This window comes from Corvus hawaiiensis, chromosome 4, assembly GCF_020740725.1.
Source record: "Corvus hawaiiensis isolate bCorHaw1 chromosome 4, bCorHaw1.pri.cur, whole genome shotgun sequence".
NCBI classification, from domain to species: domain Eukaryota; kingdom Metazoa; phylum Chordata; class Aves; order Passeriformes; family Corvidae; genus Corvus; species Corvus hawaiiensis.
The window spans coordinates 47,372,311-47,399,178 of NC_063216.1; the positions used below are offsets into that span (position 1 = coordinate 47,372,311).

At 37.0% G+C, this 26,868-nt stretch overlaps 1 protein-coding gene across 6 annotated transcripts in view; it reads left to right on the forward strand.

Moving 5' to 3' along the window:
- TAFA2 (TAFA chemokine like family member 2) overlaps positions 1-26,868 on the forward strand; it is a 186,798-nt gene that overhangs the window by 109,868 nt on the left and 50,062 nt on the right. For all 6 annotated transcript variants that reach the window (XM_048301017.1, XR_007203111.1, XR_007203110.1 and 3 more), the window contains one exon: positions 22,747-22,853. In XM_048301017.1, coding sequence (XP_048156974.1) covers positions 22,748-22,853 — 106 coding nt within the window. In that variant the 5' untranslated portion in view covers position 22,747. Of the gene's footprint in view, positions 1-22,746; positions 22,854-26,868 lie in introns of those variants that run through there.

A 26,868-nucleotide genomic window follows, 5' to 3' on the forward strand; every position in this document is an offset into this window, starting at 1 on the left:
ATATGTCAGTAAAAATTGTCTAAAGATGATGCAGATTATTTAATCTAGCTACAACTTTGAAAGAGATTATGACAAATTCCTGTAAGAAACACCCATATTTTCACTTTATTAAAATATTGCTAGGTAGAAATCAATGGTTTGTTCTTATAATGGAGTGTAGTTACAAATAAAATCCTGCAGAAGTCTGTGCTGAGTGTGGGCTGTTAAACATGTTCATAAATTTGAATATCACAGACTCATAAATTATTCAGAAAATGAGATGAACGTTATAGCAACAAAGTTTGCAGGCAAAACAAAGTAATGCCTAGTATTTAAAATAGTCTTTGATGAGATTCTGATGGTACAATACTGGGTTACTGGGTAATAAAATAGTAAATGAAATTCAGTGTCAGTAAATACCAAGTGATGCATGCAGAGGAAATAGTCTTAACTACATATACAGAATAACGACCTCAAAATTTCCATTGTTATTATCATTTAGCAATATTGCAATCACAGCAGATATTTCATTCAGAATGTCACCTCAATGCTAAAGATTGAAAAAGAGAAGTGGGTGTTGAAAATTTAAAGGTACAGCTTTGAGAACAAACACCAGAACTTCATCAAATTAACACAACTACATGCTGCACAGCTTGTGTGAATACGAAACGGAAGATTAACTCATTTTATCTCCGAAAGGTCTGAAGGGTACAGGGAATTTAACCAAATATGAACCAGAGGCATGGAGCACCTGTGATATTAGAAAAGACAATGCAAAATAGGACTCTTTCCTTTGAAAAACAGACAGGTGCAATGAAATGTGAAAATATGTATAAAATCATAAATGATCATTCTTTCTTGTTACACTATAACTAAGGAGCAGCGCCTTTAGCCGTTTAAGACAAATAAATGGAAGTGCTTTTTCCTACAACTGAAAAGTAAATTCTAAAATTTATCACTGTAGAATATTTTGAAAGGCAAACACAGACAGAGTTTCTGAAAGTGACGAAACCAAATTATGGAAAATAAGGCATTTATAGTTATTATATCAATGGTCTTGGTACAGCAAAAGACCCATGAGTCCATGCACTGCTGGCTGCTGTATGAAGAATCATGCTGTTTGAACTCTGTCCTGGATTGGTAATTTTTAAATATAGGACAGAGGTCAGACCTTGACTTGTCTGAAAGTTCACAAGTGAACATGGAAGACCTCATTCAAAACAGTCATTTGCATCCTTCCCCATGCAGTCATCAGCACTTAGGCAAAGAACATCTAATATAGTTCCCCTATTCCTTGGAAATTTTTTTTGTGCTGAAAACAGGGATGTTTTAGGTACTGCTCAACAGCACTGACACAGCATCAAGGCTTTGGGCCTCTCCTACTACTTTGTCAGTTAGTTGGCTGGGGATGCACAGGAAGCTGGGAGGGGACACAGAGAGCTGACCCCAACTGACCAAAGGGATAATGCAGACTAGCGTTGTGCTCAAAAATAAAAGCTGGGGGAAGGAAAGAACAAGGGGGGACATTCAGAGTGAAGGCATTTGTCTTCCCAAGTCACCATTATGTGTGATGGAGCTCTGCTGGCCTGAAGATGGCTGAACACCTGCCTGACTAAGGGAAGTAGTGAATTAATTCCTTGTTTTGATTTGCTTGAGTGTGTGGCTTTTCCTTTCCCTATTAAGCTTCTTTTATCTCAGCCCATGAGTTTTCTCCCTTTTAGCCATCTGATTCTCTTACCCATCCTTCTGGAGGGAGAAAGTGACCTGGGTGGTGCTGAGCTGCTGGCTGGGGTTAAGCCATCACAGGCAGTTTTACAGTATGGACACACGTATAATGATGTTTCTAAACAGCAGTCTTGTGTCCAGTATCTTCTTTTATGTGATGATGCATGTGTTTAGACACACTGTTTGCTGTGTAGGAATCCCTGAAATAATGAATACTTCTAGCATTGTGCAAATTATTTTTTAATGGTTCATTGTACTGAAGAGCAAGCAAATTCATTTTAATAAAAAATATCTGACAGTATAGTATGGCTTCTGATTCAGCATGCAATTTGCAATTTTACTCCAGTGAATAGCATGTGTACAAGGCAATGCTTTCTTGCCCATTGCAGGGATATCATGTTCATATTGTTTACTTATAGGGTAATATTAATACTTAATTATGTGTGAAGCAGTGACAAAGCTGGGTAATTATGCTGAAAGGACAATGTTATTATCCAGGCTCAGCCCTCTTCTCTCTTTGAGGAAAAGAATGGAATAGAAAAATTGGAAAGTTTATAGGCTGTACTTTATCTGCAAGGAATTTCCTCTGTGCTTGGACTTTCCTTAAAGTTACCAAGGGACTTGGCCTTCAGTCTTCTTTGTGCAATGTTGAGGTACTTAATCTCCTGCTAAATGAACTAGCTGGAGTAACAGAATAAAACCAGCTGCAGTGGCATGGAGCTGTATTTAGGCTGGTTGCTCCATTACCTACAATGTACAGGTCTATCACAAGTACTGGGATTGTTAGTTTCAGAGATATGGGTAAGACAATAGGACTTTAACTCAGTTACTTTTTAATTAGAGAAATCAAGACCGAAATACATATTTGAAAATAAATGGCATTTAAAAGGGAAAGATTATGTTTAAAACCAATTGCACTTAAATAAAAAAATTTAATTCTTTTATCCTTACATGTGTCCAAATCATTGGCATTCTGGAGCTCTCCTGGAAGGATATCTAAGCTTGCAGGGCAAATGCTTCAGGTCATCACCACTGTGTGGTGTTCTGTCCGTTAGAAGTCAAATATGCTGTCTGTATCTATGTGAAGATAGTTAGAATAATTTGAATAGAAATTTTTTAAGGAAGATTATGTGAAAAAAATCCCTGAACATTATTTAGAGTTACCCTTTTTGTCCTGTCACAGCGTGCACTTTTTTTACAAAGGCATATAGTGATAGAACAAGGGGGAATGGCTTTAAACTGACAGAGAATAGGTTTAGATTAGATACTAGGAAGAAATTCTTTACTGTGGAGATGATGAGACTATGGAATAAGTTGCCCAGAGAAATGGTGCTTATAGTGCCCCTATAAGTGTTCAAGGTCAGGTTGGATGGGGCTTGGAGCAAACTGACGTATGGAAGGTGTCCCAGCCCATGGCAGGGGGTTGGAACTAGATGATCTTGAAGGTCACTTCCAACCCAAACCATTCTATGATTATGTGAATTGTTTTTTCCTAATAATAATTTCAGCATCAATTTTTCAATTCATAAACACTGGTGAAAAAAGGTGCTTAACTTCACACCTGAAACCTAACTGAAATAAAAACTGCATCTGCATCTGTCAGTGCTTCAAACTGTCATAAAACAAATAGGAATCAGGGCTGATTTCCATATGGGTGCTATTTTGCGTTGCTTCTGTCATGGAGTAAGAGGGAAGGTGAATTAATTGAATACTGTTCTTGAACAAAACAGAATTGTTCATAGTAACAAATAAACCTGTTCTAAATAATGAAACCTGATGTATTTTTAAATTACAGTGTTATCTGGACTAAAAACTGGGAAGAGTATTGCAGTGCCTTTTTCCTCTTGGATTAGGTTCAGGTCTATATTCCTGGGTGGAGTGTCTCAGTCTGTAGAACTTGCTGGTGGTGGCAATTTACTCCTCATGGATTTTGTCACAGTAGAATCAGTGATATTTACTAGTTTAGGGATTAAGATCAACCATGTTCTTATAGAATAAAATACATCCTTCTTCAGTATCCTGAACATATTTGCAAAAATTAAAAAGTCAGCAAAGAAAAGCAATGTGTAAGACAGCAAAGTCTTCCTCTAGAAGTGACTGGTTTGTGTCTGAAATTATGTTTTCAGCTCCTGTAGACAGATCTCCTTGAGCTGTAAACATTTGTGTTGTGATCATTATTGTGGGAAATGAAGTATTATGTGCCAGGGTGCCTCCATTGATAGCCATGAGAAAAAGACAAGAGTCTTGGCTGGTCTGAGTATCCTCTGAGTGCCCTTCAGATGGCAGGAGAGCAGGCTGACTAGATACAACAGTGTTTCTGGGGATACTGGATTATGTTCTCAAAGTTTTTTGAGTGTAGTGGTTTTGGCCTTCCGGGAGAGAATGATCGAGATTAACCGAAATGTTTGGATTTACTGGTCGGACATAGGACTGGTCCACTTGTATTATAATTCCATTGCAGGGTTACTGTGGTACCTAAAGAACTATACTAAAATGAGAATGCAATTTGTCCTGTGAGACCAAAATATTGTCATATGAGTTCTCAGAACTGTAACGTGAAATTTGACATAATGGACAAATTTCCATGTTGTGTTTCATTATGGACAGTTTTGATTTCTCTTTAACTGAAGTATAGGCAGAAGATACATTTTTGTTAACTGTTCAGGCTTCAAAGGTGAAGATTTCACATTTTGAACTGGAGATCGTGTGTTTCGGCCCAGTATCAACATGCATGCACTTCTTTGCACTTAATTATTTAGGTAGTGTCTTTGATTATTTTTTTCTCTAATTTTAATATTGGCATTTCACCCAGATTTCGCTGAGTTTGATATTTTCCTTCTTGACACTAGTTCTTACTTCTGACTGTTTCATTCCTAATACAGAAGCAGTAAATTAAATTATGTATTAAAATCAAGGATATTTGCTTTTTTTGAAGTAACTGTCAAAAGTGTTTTTCTGTGAAGCCTTTCATTTTTTATAATTTCTTGTCGGTTACAATTTTTGAGCCACAAGTCCAAAGTACAATTCTAGGCATGAAGAAAGGAGCCAAGACATGCCTTTCACTAATTTGTTCTGCCTTTTTTTTCATAGTGGCCAAACTTTAGGCATCTGTTTATCTTTGTGCCCAATGAATACCTTCAGTGAAGCTGCTAGGAGTAGGTTATTTAAATCTATCTCATAGGTTGGAAGTTTTATGACAGTTCCCTCAAATGTAGAAGAAACCAACTTCTGGTATTGCTCCACTGAAATGCTGATAGATCTGACATGTCACAGATGTTGCCAACCTCTGCTGCCCAAATGGAGTAGGTACCACTAGTGTGGAAGTTTAATAAATACTGCTTACATGTCGATGGAGTTTGACTTTGTAAATAATGGGCTTGTACTGTTCTGTGGTTAATAGGTGGATGAAAGCACATATCACTTCACTGGAAATCCATACCTGTCAGTTTTGAAAATTGCAAGTCTTTTTCAGGCAAATTATTTTGATATCCTATTCCCTCTGGGTGTTCATACATAAAGGCGTGCCGTAGCTATGATGGCATTGTTCTCTGGACATGAAGGTTGTGGCCATATTCTGGCATTTGTCAGGTCTCTGACAGGCTTATACATGGCTGTTTGCACTTAGAGGACCTAATGCATTCTGGACATGTAATTGGCAGTGAGGATGTTCTGCATTATTTTTGTATACTGCTTTCAGTTTGAAAGAATATTGCTATTGTAACTGCAAGGGAAACTAGCCTTAATAGCAGATGCTATTACCAGGCAGTTAATTTGCAAAAGGCCAAGAATTAACAGTTTTGCTATTTATGTGACACACTAATTTTTCTGCAAAAGGAAGTCTGCATTGATGAATAATTTAAATCTCAGTGTCCCTGCAAGTCTATAATCACGTGCCCTACAGAGACTGGAGTACATTCTACTGTGAGCATTGTGCAAAAGATTAGTAGCTCCGTGGTGGCAGTGCTGCTGTAACAGTGTGAATTGCACTTTTAATTTGTCTTCCCATCTGACAGAGCATCTCATTATAGTTACAAAATCTATTTTAAATTATACTTTTTAAATTCTCAGTTGAAGGATATTTACATAAAAAAGGTGAAGATTAAATAAATTGTTTTAAGTCATATCAGCAAATCATTTTAATGAAAACATCCTTTCTTCTTGCATTTGGAAAAGAATGTGCATTTTATTCCCACCATGTTTAGTTCCAGTCAGTCAAACCCAGCAATGACTGGATACAATTTTTTACATTAGAGTCTAGATGTGAAATGTGTGATAAGCCCTACTTTGTGTCATAAAATTATGCAGGCTCTCTAATAGCTAACTTGTTAGCTGTCTTGAGCTAAGAAGTATTTTATACAAAATTTTATATAAGATGAAAAATTGGTTTTTTTCCCATAAGTAGCGCTGAGCTGAAAATTATTACATTTTGTTAATCAGATTAAATTGTGAGGGAGTATACACATAAGGTCCTTAGGCACACATTTTTAATAACAAATTACATTTCTTGCACTCCTTCTTTTTGCCCTATTTGCTCTTCCTTGACTACATTATTGAAATCTAGGAAGCATAATAGCGGATCTATTTAATGGCACATCATTATCTTCCCACAGCATAATGCATACTATTAATTCTCTCATATTATTCATTAATCCATTATATTTATTCTATCCTAGTCTTTGTGTAACGATGTAAGGAATCAGACTTTCACTGTACAAATGAATAATATTTTGCAGTATTCAAAGATCCAAATTAATATCAGTGACCTGTTAACTTGATGGTTCAGTTCTTGGTAGGATTTCATGTTACTTGGACACTATTTGTTGTAGCTCTTATTTATTTTTCTGGACATCTGCTGCTGGAGTTAGTGCTGTGCTGAGCACGGTGCAAAAGCTGTGGGCATTTATATATGGCTTCAGCGTGAATCGGACTGTACTTATGTGAAACAACTGTATTTAATACTTTCTCTTATAAAATATATGGGTCAGGTCCTTTGAGGTAAGGGGAGGTTTAGGAGGCTGTTGGCAGTGCACTTTGCTTCTGGCAATTGTTCTCCAGCAGAACGCAGTTCGTGGGCTGTGGTTGCTGCTGTAGCCATGGCCGAGGGCTGCCATGACTGGGTGGGGGGGCAGGAGCTTCCTTTGCTGTGGGACAGAGCTCTTAGGTCACATCAGGGCAGACAGGCTGATCCAAGTCATGTCCCTAGCTGTATTCCTGTGCTATATGTGGGTTGTCAAACGGTGGCTTTACTGCTTTTTAGGTTTTTTTCCTTATTTGCACTCAAGTTATTCTCAAATATTACAGTTAATAGTGATTGGTGAGACATGGGCTTTGGGTTCCGATCCAGATTTGAACTTCAGAGGCTGCTGGGAGATATTAGGACCTGCATTTCTGACTTATGTCACCTAGTGTTGTTTTTCATATTTTTTATTTGCCAAGATGTTAATGTAAACTCTTCATTTTTATACCATTGTTCTAGATCACTTTTGATTTTGCAGCACCCATAGATTTAGCTTGGAAGTTAAAGTAGAATTCATTTAAAAATTAGTTTTTGCTGTATGCCTATTTGACTAGTAAAGCTGTAAATTGCCCATATTTAAAACTAATAAAAGAGTAAATATATAATGAAAGGGTAAATAATAAAGTCCAAAATGGACAGGCAGTGTTTATTAAGATCTTGTGTCTCCTAGGAACAGGTGTAGCCCCAGTTCCACAGAAACTGGAACATGTGCTGAATTTTAAATACAAAAAGTTTTCCTAGTGCAGAGTTCCAGGCTAGAGAGCTCAACACCTTGCATACTTGGCCTCTAACTGCATACACGCTCCTGAGCTGGTACTCCATGCGCATACCGAACAGCAATTAGACTTCATAAAGCTGTGCAAGCATTTTGGAAAACAAGTCTCACTACAGTTTTAAAATCAACTTCCACCATCTGTTTGGGAAAAGCAGTGGGTTTGTTTCTTGTGAACTTGGTAATTAAATATGCTAAAATATAGTAGTGGCAGAACACAATATTTGCAATACCTATTAAGAACAAAAACTAAAACCCAGCTAAGTAACACCAAACCTCAGACCAAGAGTTGCCATCTGGCTACCAGGTAAATCAAAACTCTTGATACTTGTCAAATACCCTCAACTGGAATACACTTTTAGTGATGAATTTTAAAGCAACAGGAGGTAAATTCTGATTAGAAAAGCAAAGTTCTTATTTCAATTGTTTAAAAATCTGTAAAACATGTAAGTCTATATATTAAGGGCTCTTATCCTTGGGTTATTTTTCTCGTTTTTGTTTTTAGATATTTTAAGAATTATTTTTATAGGACAGTAAAAAATGCAGAAAGTTTAACAGTTCTATATTCTTACAGAGATTAAGGTGGGCACCAGAACATAGTAGTTCTGCTTCTCTTCCAGTTTTTGAAATAATGAAATCACAGCTTTTGCTGGATGAAATGTCATTTCTGCTCTTTCCAGTAATAAAGAAAGCTAACAAACACAGAATACCTTTTGAGGGTATTGCAAAATGTAACATCAGATATTCTGGAAAATGGTGTCAAAGAAGAGACTCATTTCTATATCTCATTTGGGCATTCAGTTTCCAGAGCCAGTGCCTTGGGGTGTTCCATGAGCAATAATTTGAGTAGAGAACTCTGTGTGGGAGAACAATAGAGTGAACAAAATGCTCTCACACAAACACACTGCAGTATCTGGCATAAGTGTGCAATTGGTGCTGCTCCTACCAGGAGGAAAGAGTTATCATAACTGTGTGAAAAGAGGAAATTGCAGCTGTTTAATATACTCTTGCTGGATAAGTAAAGGACTCCACTGAGTGGGCTTCATCTCATCTATCCCTGCATTTCAGATTATTAATGCATATATACGTATTGGCATCACTCAAGCAATAATAAAACATAGTATTTTAATTTTTAAATAGTATTTGACAAATATCATACTTTGAGGAACAGGCCAAAATAGAAAAAAAGCTTATGGTGAGGCTCAAGGACTAACATTTTTTTTTCTTATACTGCCTGTAGATGAGTATTTCTGTATTACAGCAATCATGAGAAATGTCCCATTTATCTTTTACCTCACGTAAAAGATTTTCATTATAGCTGAGCAAAGAATTGGTATTTGATGAGCTTAATCTGGTTGACAGTGCACTGGAAATATATAGTGGTTTATGTTTATGGGACCAATACATATTGGGTGAATTGCTTTCCTACTTCACTCCGTTGTTTGTTCATGTAAATACTTTGCACATCTTGCAGTTAATGAGATGATGAATAGTTTGAGATGACTGCTAAACTTTGAGGTCATGGCATGCATTTTAGGTTCATCAGCTCTATGCTATCTTAGGTGAAATACAATGGAAACCTAGGATTGGAAAAGGACACTGGTCTCAGTGTGCAGAGAAGTGTCCTCTAGACACTTTCTTTCAACTGGATTTTAGTCCCCTTTTTCTATTGACAAAACTTGAATTGCCACCATCAAATGAAGTATATTAGACTGGACATACAGGAGCAAGGCAGCCACTGGAAATACCTGAAGACAATATCTTTACAGATTCATAGCTCTTCATGTTTCCGGATTTGTTTCTGAGATGTGAATTCATCCTCATTCCTGCCATTCACAGGAGAATTAGCAGCATTTGGGTTAGACAGTGAAAATCAAACATGCATTGTTGTGATACCAGTAAAAGAGGAAGGGGGACATACTATTTCCTATTAAAAAAAGCCAGAAAAAAACCCAAACCAGAAGAATCAGTCTTGATTAATAGACTTTTACTTCCATTTATCTTAGTAGCTTTTTTATATTTAACATTTTATGTGGTAAGTAATTTTCATCGTTTAGGTAGCATTTTTTAAATCACTTGGCTGCTAACACACCTTGACCTTGAAATTTCAATTTTATTTTTCTCTGAAATTTCAAAGCTTACATAAGGAAATTATGGGAAAACTCACCTTTCCAGAATTTGTGACTTGTTTTATGCAAATTATTTCTATTCTTGGTTCAGCATTTATATTAATTAAACATGAACAATAGTGATGTAAGTGAATTTATTATACTTAATATAGTTATCCAGAATAAATTTCCATACAGCATCTGTAGATAATATGGAAAAAGAAGCATAAAATAAATAAGTGACTCCACTGATTACTTCCAAATAAGAAATTTGGCAATACTTGCCAAATCTGATGGTCCAGAAATTTCGGTTCATCTTTTTCAAGTTCTTAAGGCTTTACTACATGAAAATGGATCCTTTTGTTTCGTTGCCTTTAGAAATCCAATTTTCTATGAAACCACAAAAGATAATTACAACTGAAGCTCTTGTCTAATTATTGGACTTCGGAAGCTTTCAGAGAAACACCAAATATCAAAGACTCAAGAGAAACACCAGGGAAAATGTGCAACGGGATACTGAAATGGAGACTCATTGTTAGCAACTGGAGCTGCAAATTATGCAAGGAGCAATATAAAACCAGAGAATGTCCTTTCTTGAATCAGTGTTTTAAGAAGGGCTTTCACCTTTAACTGGCAAGGATTTTGGGAAGCACAAGGCAGATAGCTGTTAAAATGAAATAAAATTAACTGATGCAGAAGGAAATACACTTCGGCTTAGATTGCATTTTGTTTCTCTTTAAATTTTGAAAGCTGTGGTGATTTTACAAAATTAAAACAACACATGATGAACTGCTGATCTCAGTATCATACATACAATCTCCTCCAAGTCTGGCAAATGCATAATCATTTCCTTTGATGGTGATGGCACTGCAATAGCTATATTTGTGACTGAAATGATATGGAAATATTATTATACAATTTTTTTCTTAGTAAGTAATATTTGAACAGTATTATACTGGTGCTCTTGCAAAATATAACATTCCCTTATTAAAATTAAGTCATCATTTCATCGAAACAGCATTCTAAACCCTTCTACCTCACCATTTATCTTCAGAAGTTTTGGTAATTTTCTGATGTCTTTCATTTATGGCCATGCCCGTGTTGTACTAGATAATTCTATTTCTTACCTAAAGACCTTTTTCAGGTCTTGCACATTTAGAGAGTAATGCTCTCTTATTATAGGACTTACATAAAAAGCCTTTCTAAGACAGCACTAAAAGAATTGTAGTCGACTGTACTGCTTTTTGTATGTTACCAAATTTAGATTGCTACTTGCAGCAAATTAGGCATTACTTGGTTGAGTTCCTGTACAATTCCAATTAATTATTATAAAATGAAGAATGAAAAGAAAAAAACCAACCCTCTCTTTAATCATGAATACTACAAACACTGACTGTAACCTCTTGTTTAGAAACAAGCAGGATGAAATTCTGAATATCCTTGTCTCTAATACTGGTGCTGTTAACGTAATTGTTATGAAAGTATAATGACAGAGCTCTCTTTAATAATAATATGCAAATAAAAGTAAATAATTTTTTCTAAGCATGCATAAGAATGCAAATGCACAATTTGTTAGAAACATTTAAACCTGTTGTAAATATGGGAACATCTGAGTATTTTCTGGGCCAAGTCTGTATTAGGAAGCAAAATCATCTTTATTCAAATTTATTTCACTCTTATAAACTTCTAACTCAAGGTCATTGCTAGGCTGGAATAAAAGGATTTTGGTCTAATTATAAATAATGACCTTAATGTTTTATTGACAAAGTCAACTGAAGTGTACTTCAGCTTGGTCCTTTACTCAAGTCCAGTCTGCCAGGGCTACATGAAGCCAGTGCTGGGGGATGTAAGGGGTGAGCAGGGCAAGTCTGTCTGTCCCACTGCCAGTCAGTAAATTCTTAGGCTTTCCCTTTTAGCTTGTCATTTTCTGTGTGTTATTCACCTAAAAGGGTCGACCTACTCATCTTAGCAGTGCTGCTATTGGTAGCTTGGCTATGAGACTCAGGGAAAAACTGTCAATAATCTGATGGTTGAAAATGGCAGGTATGGAGCCAGTAAAGCATCCAGTGTGGCAGTTTTACAATGAGCTGTGCTTTTCTTAACAGTAGAGTTGCTTGTAGGTTAGGTAATACTCACTGGGAAAAAAAACCCAGAAAGGCTCTTGTCGTTAATTGCATTGAAAGACAAGGGTTTTGCTGTTTCACAAAAGGGAACAACTCACTGGGTAATTTGAAGTAATTTATTCTGTATTCTACGCTCTAAATTAGGGGATATACTGCAGGTAACTGTTCCCTGACTTTGGTTCACAAGCTGTCTTTTCCCTTTGCTATGGTGTCACAGTAGGAATAATGGCCCTAAAATGCAGATCAGAACTTGTTTGAGGGCCTCCTGAGTGACAGGTCCCTTTAAACATGCCATTGAGGTTTTCTGAGGATCTGAAAAGGCTTTTCAGATTAATCACAACCAAAAGGGCATCTCATCCAAGGATAAAATAATTACAATAATTATCTCCTTCCTCATGAGATTATAGGGCTGCATCTACATTAGCAAACAGTTTATCCCTACAGAAGTGATTTAGTAGACCCAAAGTGTTGTTGCTGAGGGCATGATGTCAACATTATATTAATTTAGTGGAGGAGGTTGTTTTGACTAGCCCTTAGGTCCTGAACTGAATACCCCTCAACTGTAGGAATGCATTAGGTGCACTCTCAGGCTCATCTTGTGCTTAATTTTCATCTAAAAGGGATTAATTTGCTGTGAATCATTCCAGAATAATTCCATGATGTGATCCAGATCATAGTAAATGGAGACAATTTGAAAATTTGTTTGAAAATTGAAGTTCAGCTTCAAACTGAAATGCTGAAATAAATGCACTTTGTAAGAGTCTAAGGAACTCGAGGAACAAAACACTATTTATTGATTTTTTTTGTCATTCATTCTCCTGTTGTACTCCACCTACAAATCTCAAAATACATATCATGCATCAGGAAGCTGGGTGTAGATTTTTGAGAAGTGCTGGTTATGACTGGCTGTTTAATGAGCTCCTGGCCATATTAAATGCCATTGCAAGGCAGGCATAGTACATGCCAAAGAGTGCATTATTTCTTGAGGTAGACTCACTTGGATGAAAATCAGGGCTGAAGGTCCATATGACTCTTACACAGCTGCTGTTATGAAAAGGGGATATTTGAAAAGGGGATGGGAAATTGATTAGATTTTTCAAGGAAAAATGGGTGCCATTTAGATACTTCAGCTATCATTAAGCAATGACCTGGGTTGAATTCATTCCTAGTGAGCCATCACAGGAATACTCTGAATTTTCTTTTTTCAGTATGAGCTGGTATTAATAATATCTTACTGTTTTAGAATACTGACAAGGAAGTAGAGACTAAGAGTCAAAATTGTCTAGCATATCAGATGATTCTCAAGAGAGCAGTAGTTATTATAGTTTATGCAACAGCTTAGATAAAGTGCCAGAGCCAAAAACCCACTAATATTTGATAAAGCCCTGTGCAGAGAGAAAAAAGCCATTTTTCTTTTCTCTGAGTAGAAAATTCATATTTTCTTCCGTGTGGCCATACCTCTGCTGAGTACAAAGCTCCCTATCTGGATTACCTGCTGGACTTTATGTTTGACTTCCCAGCTGGTAGCTGAAGGTTGTTTGTGCAGCCTGGATGCCTTTCTTCAGCATCTCTCAGAGTGAAAATGTCTTTTCCTATGCATCTGCTCAGAAATAGAGATTTTCATTATGTACCAGAGCCATATTTTGGAAGAGTCTGATCTAACTTTGATCACACTTTTTTTTCTCTGGAAGTGGTTGATGCCTGTGGTGGCTGTGACAAATAAGCATGTGTTAGGACTTGACATTAAAAGAGTGGAGGAACATATTCCAACTGCGTTTCAACTAGGTTTACGCCCAGTTGACAACTCTCCTGTCTTCTTAGTGTGTTATGTCAGCTGTTAGAGCTATTTTGGTCATTGCACAAGCAAGCTTCATATTTTTCTGTGATTTGAGCAACCTGCCATTTTTATTTACACTTGAACCCTTACTTTCAAGTGTGGCCCAAAATGTGTAGGAGTCAGGTATAAAACATAGATTAGGCTCAGACCTACTAATATTTGTCAGAAGTGCTACTATGCCTACTGACAGATATAATTGTCATGAAAATAGCAGGGGAGAACTCAGTCTGAGTCCCGCTTCCCTGTTCATCTGCAGAGGTCTGTCATAGTGTTATTTGCCAGAAGAATTCTTTAGAAAAACAAAATTTAACTTTCAGTGGGATATTTGAGCAATAGAATCTGACTGAACATACACATTCCAGGTCTGGCAAGATTGTGTAATATAATGATCGCCTTCATCCATACTCTTATATCTATGTAAGAATCACAGAATTAGTCCTCCACTATCTATTGAAAATCTTATCTATTGAAACACTATCTATGTTTAAGATAGTAGCCACTTTAAATAGATCTAATAACAACAGAGATTTTTAAATTCCTGTATCCACACTTTCAAAATACTTCTAATGGTATAGTTTCTTCTGCTATTATCTGAAAATATTTGGACTTGAAAGTACATAGTTTTTGGTGTCTACATCTCCACATTTTCTACATTTTCTTTGTTTCTTGCAGAAAACAAGACCTCTTCATGTCTTGAAAATTGTTATGCTTGCCAGTTTTAACATTTCCATGTTGTCAATGTTACAAACAGCATGACAGTGCAAAGATTTTAAATTTAAAACATAAGTGATAGAAAAGAGAGTGAGTTCTAAATAAAGTGAGGGAGTCTTAATTATGGAATAGTCACCCATTCTCAACAATATGATTTTAATTCACTGAAGTTAGTCAAAAAGCAATTTTGGTACTGAATGATCCACCAGTATAGTACTGTGACTTTTTGGGTCACCTTAAATTTTATGACACAGAGATGGCAATTATACTTTGAAGATGGTAAAATAATAAGAAGGAATGTTTGTCTTAATCAGATGTTCATCAGCATGGTCAGTTTTTGGATGGAACACAATGTGGGTTCAGGTAATTAGTGAGGAGACTCACAGGTTTTTTTCTGTGAAATTCTGTGACTTTAGGGGTTTATTCTGAGGAGAATGAAATGACGTGGAAAAAACCACTTCACTAATGAACTTGCAAAGAACTTGCTTATAGTTTTTTTCATGAAAAAAACTAGCCCTTGTCTTGTACTAAAGTACAAGAAAGGAATCATGATATTGATATAGAGACAAGACTGGATGAGACCTCTGGAATCACTGAGCTAAGTGTCCTGATCCTGCCTGCTAGCAAGATATCATCTAATGCATTTCTTGTGGATATTTTTTTTTTTTGCCCTCACTGTGTTTATTTCCTTTTGATTTCTCTGTTTCCCTTCAGCCTTTCCTTTGCTGCACAAGCCAAGCCCTTTAAAACTCCTCCTGTAGTGGAGACTTTATTCCTCCGGCTGGAAGACTGTCCCCATATTTTTTGTGGGTTCGGTTTCACTTTCATAAAGATGACTGGCCAGAATTGTAGAGATTATTCCAAATGATAGTTTAAGAAACTTCATACTTGTCCTTCTGGTATTTATTAGGAAGATATAATTTAATTGTTTATAGGATTTGCTTTTTTCACAGCCATCTTGTGTGATATTGATACTGATGTGCCCTTGGTGATCAGTTTAAATAAATTATTTTTACACATGTTGTTTCAGATGATGAGTTCCCGACTTGTAGCAGAAATGCTATTAATCCCTGATATTCCCTTTCAGTACTACATACTGTTACTGCACCTGGATTCACCTTTCAATTTTTATAGTAATCCACAGCATCTTCAGATTAATGTAGAAGTTCTGTAGTGACACTGTAGAAAATGCTTTATCTAAAACCAGACGAATTATATCTACTTCATTTCTTTGTCTGGAAAATCAGTTATCAAAAAAGCTGTCAAGTTAGATGAGCTACCTTTGGTAACACTGCTTCATTTTATCCTATGTTCTATTTACTTCCCTGTCTTTAATTTATCTTTTTCTTCAAAGCCTTCAAAGCTCTTGCAAACTGAAGAGGTCAGACTAGTAGGCTTACACTTGCCCAGATAATTTTTGTCCTTGCTTTTAAATATGGGCACTTCAGTTCCCATTCTACTAATATTTGATGCTTTCTCTGCCTTCATAGATTTGGAGGCTTATGTCTGCCACTGCAATGCCCTTTATGAAATCACAGTACACCTAGTGATTCAGGTCTTTGTGAGACACTTTGTTCAAAGCTCATTGCAGAGTTATCTTTTTTTTTTTTTTTTTCACAGTTAAGCTTTTGATTGGTTAGTGAGATATGAATAAAGAAAATTTAAATAACCATCTGCAGGAGGATCACATGTAAAATATAAGCAAATACTGCTGCCTTGATGATTAAGTGAATAGCTAGTACCCCCAGCAACTTAAAGCTCCCTTAAGCATAGAAACTGGGAGAGAAACAGTTTAAAGTGGCATGATAATATCAGAGAAAATGATGAGAATTGGAGCCTAAGCACCCTCTAATACTGAACGCTTCATGGTCAGAGATTTCACAAGGGTGTTGGACTCCACTGGGCAGATTAAAGATATTTTAATACTTTGGATGTTTAAATATTCCATAATGTTTTATGCTAGCACTTAAAAAAAAATCATTGAATGGAATGTGTAGGTTTAATGCTAGATTATTATTTCAGTTTTATGGTTTTGTAAATACACAGAAGTATAGAACCTAACCTCCCCAAAATTCATGACATCTTATTTCTCCATACTGAGTAACATGTCAGCATTTATGTTCATCAGGTGAAAATTCTTTTGCCGGTCCTCATGAAATGATCAAGAAGGAAATTTAATATATACACAGTTAAATACATCTGTATTGTTTGAGTTGAAGCTGGCTAGAAGGGCCATGCATTTCTTGTTTACAATTTCTTTGCTTTCTTTATTGCTTTCAATTAAGTGTTGTATCGGAAAATTAATGAAGATGAAAATTACAATCAACTGTGTGTACAGAGAACTGAGGTTAATCTGGAAACAAGGGATATTAACACTGATAGCAGTTTAGAGGGAAGACCATTCATCACTATCATCTAAGTTTGTAAGGGGGGATCATCACAACCATACATACCCTTTTGGAAGGAATAAGTTCTTTCCATCATCTCTCAGTGTTTCTAGCTGGGAGATGGAATACAGATAGGTGGCTAAAGCATTTTATACCTCTGGTAATTTGAACGTCCATGCTTATCAGATTTTGGAAACAATAATATATATGTAAATTTCACATCCAAGTGCTATGAGACTGCTGGCAAATGTAATTACCTGTATGTGCATCTGTCTACAGTTTCCCTCTGCTGGGAAACTAATTGTATTCAAAGAAGAATGGTTGGTTTTTTGTTTTGTTTTTTTTTTTTCTTTTTCCCCCATGTTTTCGTACATTCCGTAACTTTTTGTTTTTCAGATATTTGAGAGGCTTTCTTTTCTTGAAACTGTCTCTCCTCACAAAAGCTTACTTGCTAATCAGTTTCCAAGAACTCAGGTTGTGTACATACATTTCTGGAAAGTATGTGCTTAAGTTTAAGTATGTGCTTAAGTTACACTGATTTAAGTAAAAGACAAATATGGGCATGCATATCAATCATATGCTAAAGTACTTTTGGCAAGATTTAATTTGCCTCAGTGTCCTAAGTTTTAGCACAGTAGCCTTTCAAAAACCCTCTTTATGGCATTAAAGCCTCAAAATCTTCAATCTGCTTCCTCTGCTACACTTTACTGAAAGTAACAGTGACAACATTACTGTATTGGTCTGCCTACAGTGCTTTAACTATTTCTGAATATTTCTCAGTAGTGGGGCTAAGCTCTCTATGGCTACTTATTCTCTCTATTGAAAGATCCACACTGTTAAACAACAACTTTTTTAAAAAAATACCCAACAAACCCCACCCCTTTGCTTTGCATGAAGGGATTTCCCACATCTCCTATATGAGACTGCTGTCTCATAGGCAGTAGGCATTGCTAGGCTAAATGCCTACTCTCTTTCTTTTGTTGCTCACCTAGATCAAAGAAAGTACATGTGCGAGAACGTGTCCATGTTTGTCCCCCAGCTTCATTTTGGAATCAGGGTACACTTTGTGTCTTTTACAGGCTGCGATGTATGAAGCAGAAAGATTGATTTTCACAAGGTACCTTGTACCTGAAGTAATGAGAGTGGCAAATTACTTGTTCACTGAGCAAACATGACAGGAATGTCAGAGAGGGAATTTATATATATGCAAATGCACAGGGGTCACATCGGTGTTACTTTTACAAAGCGACCTTATTCACCAGGGGGGCGTTTTTAAATCTGCATTAGTCTACACAGGAAAGGCTGAATAAAACTGCAAATACCTGCATTGTGTGGGACGTAGAAACTAACACAACTAATAAATAACGTAAGATTCAACACAGCAGAGAAGATAATTTAAATGGCTGCATTATTTCTGTACAAGAGATTTGGGGTCTCAAGTGATTTCTACTACTCATTTCGGGTTTCTCTGAAGTAGCAAATAAAATACTTGTCATAGAAAGAAAAGTAAGAGGATGTGGGACTAATTTTCTATCAGATTTTTGTCTCTTAAGCATTTTGTTATGATTCAGTAGAGAAATAGGCTTTTATATCTCTTTATGAACACTTGCATTCACAGGTTCTGTGTGTTTGCAAAAGGCATATGGATCTTACTGACAGTGAAACTTCCCACATATGTAAAGCAGGAACAAATGAACTTTGAACACCTTCAGAGAAGCTGTTGTTTGTAAAGAAAAGAAAAACAAGGAGCAACAGAGAAAAATACTGTTACTCCTAGGAAACAGATGAGAATTTTATTTGTGTATAAGCTTTTAAAGGAAGAATGAAAGCTATTGTTTCCTTACATTTTTTTACTCATCAACAACAAAGATTACATGAGTTTGCGCTTCACCTAAAATCAGAAAGCAAGGCAATTTAGCACTGGCCATAAGATGTAAGGTAATTCCCATGCGATTCTCTAATTCTGAGCTGTTGGAAAGATGGCTGATCTCAAGTCCAGAAGCAAAGAAGGAAGAAAGTAGAAGCTCAAAGCTTATGGATGCTACAGTGAAAATACCCATCTGTGCATAGCATTTTCAGTACAGCTGAATGGTTGGACCACATCTGCTGTTGAAAGTGGACTGACACTGAGGTGAAGCAGTGACAAGGACAGCCTGTGCAACCTAGGAGTGTATTCACAGTTTGCTGCTGTTGAGCCACAGAGGGCTGGGAGAGGGATTTCTGCTGACATGGCAGCTTGTGAAACTCCTCTGCAGCATCAGATATGGTTTCTCCCTGAGAAGAAAAGTCCTGCAGGTTTTTTTTTGTTACTAATCACCAAAACAGTCCATTCTTGAGTTCATGATACCAGACTGGTGTTGGTGTCATGGAGTGTGCTTCAGGGAAAAGAAATCTTAGGGAGCAAAAGTAACAAATCCTATGAATGTATTCCTTGTGTATGGTGTCAGTGAAGAGCTGGGCACAAGAGAGCCATCTCACACTCAGCCACTGCCTGCTTGAATTATGTGGGTGATACCTTTCTGTTATATTTTGAATGTGTTCCTGAACCACAAAAGGAGCTATCTTTCTTTTTCCTTGCCTCAAAGCACATTGAAAAATGAACTCAGACACAGCAGAATTTCATGTCCTCTTTTGTGTGAAAGTGCTGAGAATTCCTTGGGTTTATTTCCAATATGTTGGGTTAGAAACAGAAGGAAATTTTTTGTTACACATAAAGCTAGTGTAAAATTGAATTTCAGATGCAGGTGTTTCCTATACCATGTCTATTCTCTGTTTTGATCAGCTTTGTGGCATTATTGAAGGCTGGATGGATCACAGTGAGGGAGAGGTTCTGCAGAAAAGAAGGTAAATAAAAGAATAAATGTCTCAAAAAGGAAACTGTTCAGGTTAATATCTATAGTTTGTCTGTGGAGCTCTGCATCACCTCTAGTAAAAGAAGACATCATTTCAGAGCTCATTTGTCCTACTTAACACAGCCAGTTATGTTAATGCAATAACAGTACTGAAATGGACTCAATTTTATTTCCTGAATGTGCTTACTTGACATCGATCAGGGTTGCAAGAGGCTAATAGTTGTTTCAGAGATGGGGTCAAATGCTATCTAGTTCCAGTATCTTTTCAGTGCTCTATCATGGGCCGTTTTGCAAATCAACAACAAAATAGCCAGCATCAGAGTTTCCAAGCCCAGGTGATAATGCATGTTCCTCCTTTTCTAGCTCTTGACACACTATGTTGTGCATCCATCCCAACCACTCAGCTTCTTGGATTACAGACCCTTCATTTTTTATTTCTAGGGATGTATTGCTACAGTGTGGTCCCTGTGTGTAGCAGGACTGCTCAGAGCAGAGATCTTCATATCTTGTTTGTGCTTATGCAGCCACTCGTCTGTCCTTGGATTGACCACTGCGAGTGGACAATGCACACAACCACAGGTCTAGGTCTAGGGTTATACAGCATAATTAGTTTGATGCTTAATATAATTTCCCAGCTTTTTCAATTTCAGCAGCTGTATGTTATGGATGCTTTAACTGCTCAGATTTTTTTTGTAGTTCTTCTGGTGGCCTCTGAACTATTAGTCCCAAACCAGAACTGCTACTTGCACTGATTTTTCTGTTAATTATGCCTACTATGGGACTACTATTAGACACAGTTCAGATTTTTATCCTTCTAAAGGTGAATACCACAAATAACTAGTGCAGAATAATGTAATAGGCTTGTGGTGCAGAAAATGGTGTATAGTTTTTCTCATAATTGGGAAACCTGGCAATGGCACTGAGCCCAGATTTTCTGTGCCAAAGCTGAAACCGTTCCCTGCCTTAGCAGAAAACAGTCTCACTCAGTGCTAGCTTACTCCTTTTTGGTGTTCTCAGCTGTGTGCAGAGGTTTCTATCTTCACTCTGCCATGCATCCTGAGGGCTGCGGTTCACAGGCAGAGAGGTTGGTTTTCTCTCTTTCTCCTGCTGCTACTGTTTTTCCTGATGCATTTGCATTTTCTGATGTGCATTTGCTGCCAGCCTCGCAGCACAGTGAGGGAATCGGCATCAGCAGAATACAGGAAGAAACTGTATTAGATTCAACCTTGCTTTAATGGTGCAATTCCCACTGGGTTTTGCGCAGTGTTATGTAGGTGAGGAAGAAAGATTTGATTTTAATGAGAGATGGATGACTTGGCACCAGCAGCATAACAGGTGCACCATGAGAATCTAGAGTGAAAGAGTTAATTCATATTCTTTTCACAGAGATAGCTGTGAAAGGGCATATGCTGAATGTGCATTCCAGTTTCATTTTTTTGTTCTTATTTACAGTGACAAATAATGTATTTCCCTTTAGCTTTGAGTGGTTCATAAACCTGGAGCTGATGATGAATATGCAGTTTACACTCCAAAGGCACTGGAATAAGTGCAAGAAAGCAGACCTTAGAGTGGTTCGCAGCACACTGTGACCTCTGCTGTGATTATTAATCAGTCAGGCTTTCAGGCGCACATGCACCATCCTGGCTATGGCACTTGCTTACTCCTCTCTCTTTTTGCTTGATAAACGTGATATCTAAACCTCTGGGAAACACATAATAAATGTATGACTTCCGTAAAAGAATGCTGAGTTCTGTTTGCTCTGAATTCATGTTTAAAAGGGTTTAGTACACTCTTCAGTGGGTTGTTAGTTTCAGTCGTGTTTTCTTACACACAGCCTGCTCATCAATCTCCTGGAGAGCAAGATTGGCAGATCTGGGGGAAGTGGTCTGGTTTCAAGTCTGGAAATCATAAGTGGAGTTGTGAGGTGTGTGTTGCCTTATCAGCATGTGGTGTTATATTTGAAAGAAATTTGCTGAGAGGAGAGGAATTGTTTTGAAGGAGTGGAAAATGATTTGGGACTTTGAATAAAGTACTGGTTAATTCTGTGTTATAGCAGTCTGCATTTCAGAGTTGTGGCTGCCCAGGACAGCACTGTACATGAGCAGAGGAAAAACACTTGAATTCCTTTGGGTTTCTTATGAATATAATAGGAGAAAAATGTGCAACCATAATGAAGCAATGCATTTTTTTCTGCTCAGAAAAGCAACCCAGTTCCAGTCATTACAATAGAGCAAGAATTTTGTTCAAGTGATCAAATTTTCAGCTTTTCTAGTATAAATGGTTTGAAACAGTTATCATTGTTCTATTGACCTATCAGCAGAAACAGGACCATTGTGTAGATCTGTTTCATAGCTAGCTCGCTAGGGTTCTTCTACAGGGAAGAAGTGAGAGAAGGACTCAATTACTATACCTCTTGCCACTCTGCACAACTATAATCCTTAAGCACCAGAGCCTACATTCCTGAACTTGTCTTTTTGGCAGGTGGAGGGGTATTTTGTCTTTGGAGGAGGTTACTGAGAAATAACTCGTGTTATCTTGTGCTTGAACCACCCTGGTGGCTTGCTGTCACAGTGAAAACATCACTGAGTGAGATGAGGGGGCTCTGTGCGATTTCCCTTGGTGCAGTTAATCATATCTTTTCATTACCCAAAGGTAGACAGGGGAGAGGGTAGTGAATCTGCCCTGCTCTATTTCATGTTTCCAAACAACTTAGGTCTTCCTAACAGGATTTCTCTGCAGGAGGATTGGTACATGAGCTGAAGGTCTATTCAAATCTCTTATTGCCTTATGACTCATGGGCTCAATCCAAGAAGACCTGCAATCCCAAAAGTTAAAACACCACTGTATAATCAGAGAGAACTACATTACCATGACTGGCTTCAGACACACTAGTGGAACTGCTCTGTTTATCAAAACCTGCTCAGAGATGCAGGGGTTCATCCTTCTTGCCAGCTTTGGAGTCTGCTGTGGTTATGAACACTGTTTTTACCCTGGGAGAAATGATGATGATGATGTTGAATTCTCCTGGTGTAGGGTGTAGGAATGTTGTCAGGCCAGGGAGGGAGGTTATGTTGCTTCTCTATGTACCTCATGTAGAGCTAAGCAGAATTTAAAACTTTAGGATTGTCAGCCGGCCACTTATAAAAAATTAGTCAATTCTCCTTAAATTGAGAAAAAGATGTCTTTTTAAGAAATCTTAAGATAAATATTTATTTTTTGTGTATTTTTTTTTCAGGATGAATAAGAGATACTTACAGAAAGCAACAAAAGGAAAACTGCTAATAATAATATTTGTTGTAACGCTGTGGGGGAAATTAGCATCTGGGGCAAATCATCATAAAGGTAAGAAATTCTATCCTGTTCTATTATGCTGTTGTATCTGTGGCCTCCATCAACAAATTCAGAAGAGTCTGGTCTATGCAACATTTTCTCCTTGTGTGTATCTGTGTCTCCTGACATTGGTTCACTAATCAGTACCAAAGAATCAGAGTTTTCAATGGATAGACTTTTATTAATCTGTTGACAGTTTAAGTATTTCAACTGCCATTTTCAGCATTCTCTGATTTTACGTCATTTTGTAATGATGGTATAGTTGGAAAATGCTAAAAAAAGCGTGGTTAAAAAAAAAAGAAAGAATATTTCTTGTCTCATACAAATATTTATATCAGGAGATATGTATGATGCAAATGAATTCCTGGAATGAACCCTAGAAAGGAACAATTTTTAGTAACATACATGATGGTTCTGTGTGCAGTTATCTGCCAAGACTAACTTCATGAATAATGTGTATTGAATGAGATTGTTTCATCATCAAAAAAAGACTGCTGCTTTGCAGCGTTGTCTGATTTCTATGCTTCACTCCTAACAGCTGACCAGGAACTTTAGTAGCTTGTGACAATGTGAGAGTTGTTTCCTCTTGGTCATTCCAGCCCTTAATATCTATGCATACATACCAGCACAAGCTGTGATGGATTATTTAATATTGTAAAAAGGTCTTTCTTTTGCATGTGTTTCTGTTAACCCTAACACAATGAACAAGCTCTCCAGATTCACATACTAATGCCTTCTTATAGGCTAATATAACTTGAAATGTGATCTGCAGTATAATAGGATTTTGAACTCCATTTTTCATCATCGTATAGCGTCGGCTGTTTATCTGCTTATACAAGATCAGAATAAACTCTAACAACCTGGATAAAGTAAAGGTATTACCGCAAGCTAAGGAGTTAAACCCAGAGGAAGGATTCCAAAAAACCCAGTCAGTTAATTTCTCTGTTTCCATTTAGATTTTAAAATGTTCACTCTGATGATAGCATTTCATGAGCAGGTATTTTTATATATCAATCTGCTAGGTATTTTTCTGCTGTGTGAAGATACCTTTCTTCAAAATGCCTCACTGATTCAGGACTTCAGGATGCAGAGACACTTTCTGCAAAGTCTTTTGCAAGTTGCAATTTGACTGCAGGCAAAACAGAATCTGATGTGGTCCTGCAGGCCACCAAAGATGGGCATCATGCCAGAAACGAACTGCGCGGACACCCTTTGCTCAGCCTTTTTCCCCCTCTAAACCGGAATATGGTTTTCTGCTGTGGCTTCCCAGTTTAGTTGTCTATTGGAAAACAGCCAAGATATCCTAGCCAGCATTCAGAATTCTTTTGCTTTGATTATTTCTCTTTAAACATCCAAAAAGCCAATATCCAGACCATTTTGATTCCATACACATGGGCTGGTCAAGCTGTGTTTGCTTCTATGGAATTCAAACTTTGCCAAAGTATGCTTGCTACTATTTTTGAAAAACTGATGAGTAACATCTATCATTAAGTATTTCATAGAAACAAATTATAATCATAAGGACTATTTTGGGAATTAGTGCTTCATAATTGAGAATAAAAACATCCACCACCAATTTTAGATTTTCTGTGCAAGGGAAAACCCAGCAGAACTATACCATTAATTATCTGAACAGTGTTTGTCATTTGAGCCTCAGCCTTATAGCAGAGATGACTTGGGGAATATCTAATTTTTTTAAACAAAAAAAAGGAAAGTTCATGAGCCCCCCTGAAAAATCAGATTATTAGCTGCAGGGACTTCTTTAAATTCTTGCTAGCTAACAAAAAGCTCCTTTTTCTTTAATTTGTATCTTTTCATGTCTTTAACAAAATATATGAAGAAGTCTTGCAGGGAAAAATAATAACAACAAGCATGACTTGAGTGTTTAGTTTGGAAAAACAGCTACTTTATCTGTTCAGTTTCTTTTGGAAAGAAAAAATATTCAGAAAGATTTTGGCTTTTGGATTTAGTAAATCAGCTACCCTCACTGTATATAGGGGATTTTTAAAAAAGCAAAAATCAGAGTTATGCAGGTCAATTACCATTCATTTCCAAAGATACTGGGAGTTTAATTTCCCATTGTGTCATAAAAAATCTTCCCCCTGCTTTCCTGGCAGAAATGAAGCTAAGGTACATTGAAGGAGAGCTTGACGCTGTTCACCTTTTCATGGAGTTTCCAAATACTGAGAAATATGTGAGTTTTTTCAGCACTAATTATCCCTAGCATCATTAATCTTCCTTTATAGAAGTCCTTACTAACATATTGACATGACAAGCCCTAATGACTTTGAAGGAGCCCCTACAATTCCAAAAATCCATAATCTGCTTTTAAAAAAAATCTTTACTTTCCTATTGACTTACTCATATTATTCACTAGTTGCACTAACTTTCAAACCCATCTCTTTTTCAAAAGCTATTGTTAAAGAAAAGAAAAAGAAAAAGAAGAAAAAGATCATCAGTGTGTGAAAATTTTTTTAATGAGCTTTCTGCTCTCCAGGCAGACTTCAGGAGGAATATGAACAGATGACTCTGACAGGCTATCTCTAGGCTTGTTGCACTTATTTCAGGGATATGGCACAAATGAAAACTCCCAAGTCAGCAGCAAGAAAAAGAGAGGCCAAGGCAGGGCATGGGAAACCAGTCTCTGAGGACCAATTGAGAAACAGGGTTACAAGCTGGGATTTCAGATTACATCTTTTCAGTGTGATGTGTGTGGGTGCCAAATCCATCCTTCTTTCTCTTGAGAAGTCTGGTTTGAATACACTTCTGCTCCCATTATCTTGACTGATGGTTGAAGTTTCATCATTCTGGACAGTAAGTCCAAGAGCTAAAAAAGTTAAACAGCATTTAAAACAACTCAAAGCTTGATTTTTTTCCCCCTGAACACAGGATTATGAGTCCTCCTGTGTGATTCCTGGCTGTGCACATACTTATATTCCATTTATCCTGTCTTCTGTAAAAAAATCCCACTAACTCTGCTTTTTTTTTCATTTTGCTGTGGACCCGGATAACGTGGTGATGGGTGCCTTACCCAGGCACATGCACCTGAGAATCAGCTCACAGTAACAGAAGCATTTGTGCTGCAGTATGAGGAGAGAGGCATATCAATCTCCAAAAGGATGTTGTCAAGTATATGAGTCGAAAAACTGATGACGACTGATCCTGATCCTCCTACACATTGCTAACCCTTGGAAAACAAACAAACCTGTACAAACATATAGTGTTTGCTGGCAGATGTGGCAGGGAAGCATCAGTTTACCACCACTGCCTGTTTGCGATTTCTGTCATAGGGAGCATGAATTGATTTTACGACCATTGTATCACAGCCCATGTTTAAGGTGTCAAGTATTGGACTGGTCCTTTTGAGAAAAAAATGTACTGATACCCCCTTACAAGCACTCCTTTCTAGACAAGAGGCTACTGTGACACAAAGTTTCTATCCTAAAATGAAAAACCCTTTCAAAATACATAATTCTGTGAACCTTTTGTGATCACTAGGTTTTTTTTTTTACATTGATAATGCAATATAATATTCTAATTAAATGAAGAGTGCTTTTGAATTTAAGCATAGTTTACTATTTCTCAAAATACAAAACAATATGTTTAATATTAATTTTAAAACCTGGAAAAAAATAGTTTAAAAATATGGCTAATGATGAATACTTTCATGCCAGAAGGAATTTGTTATGGAACCTGAAAACACTATAGGTAGGTAAGTAATTGAGTATTTTTGGATTTATCATGAAAAGTCATGATAATTTATTTTCCTTTAAAAAAAGTCACTCAGAAGCTGAACTTATTCATCTGATACCTATCATATAGATAAACTAAACTATGATATGTGATGCAGAATTACTGCTCCTACTTGTCTGTGAATTTGCACTAAAGTAGAAGTCTGAGGGAATGTCTTTCTGTTCACAAGGAGATAATGAATTTTGGTTTCTCCTTGCAGAGGAGGAGCTGTTCTGAAATCCAGCTGAATGAAGGAGCTACTGAGCTTCTGAAGCTGGGGGTTAGGTCACCCTTC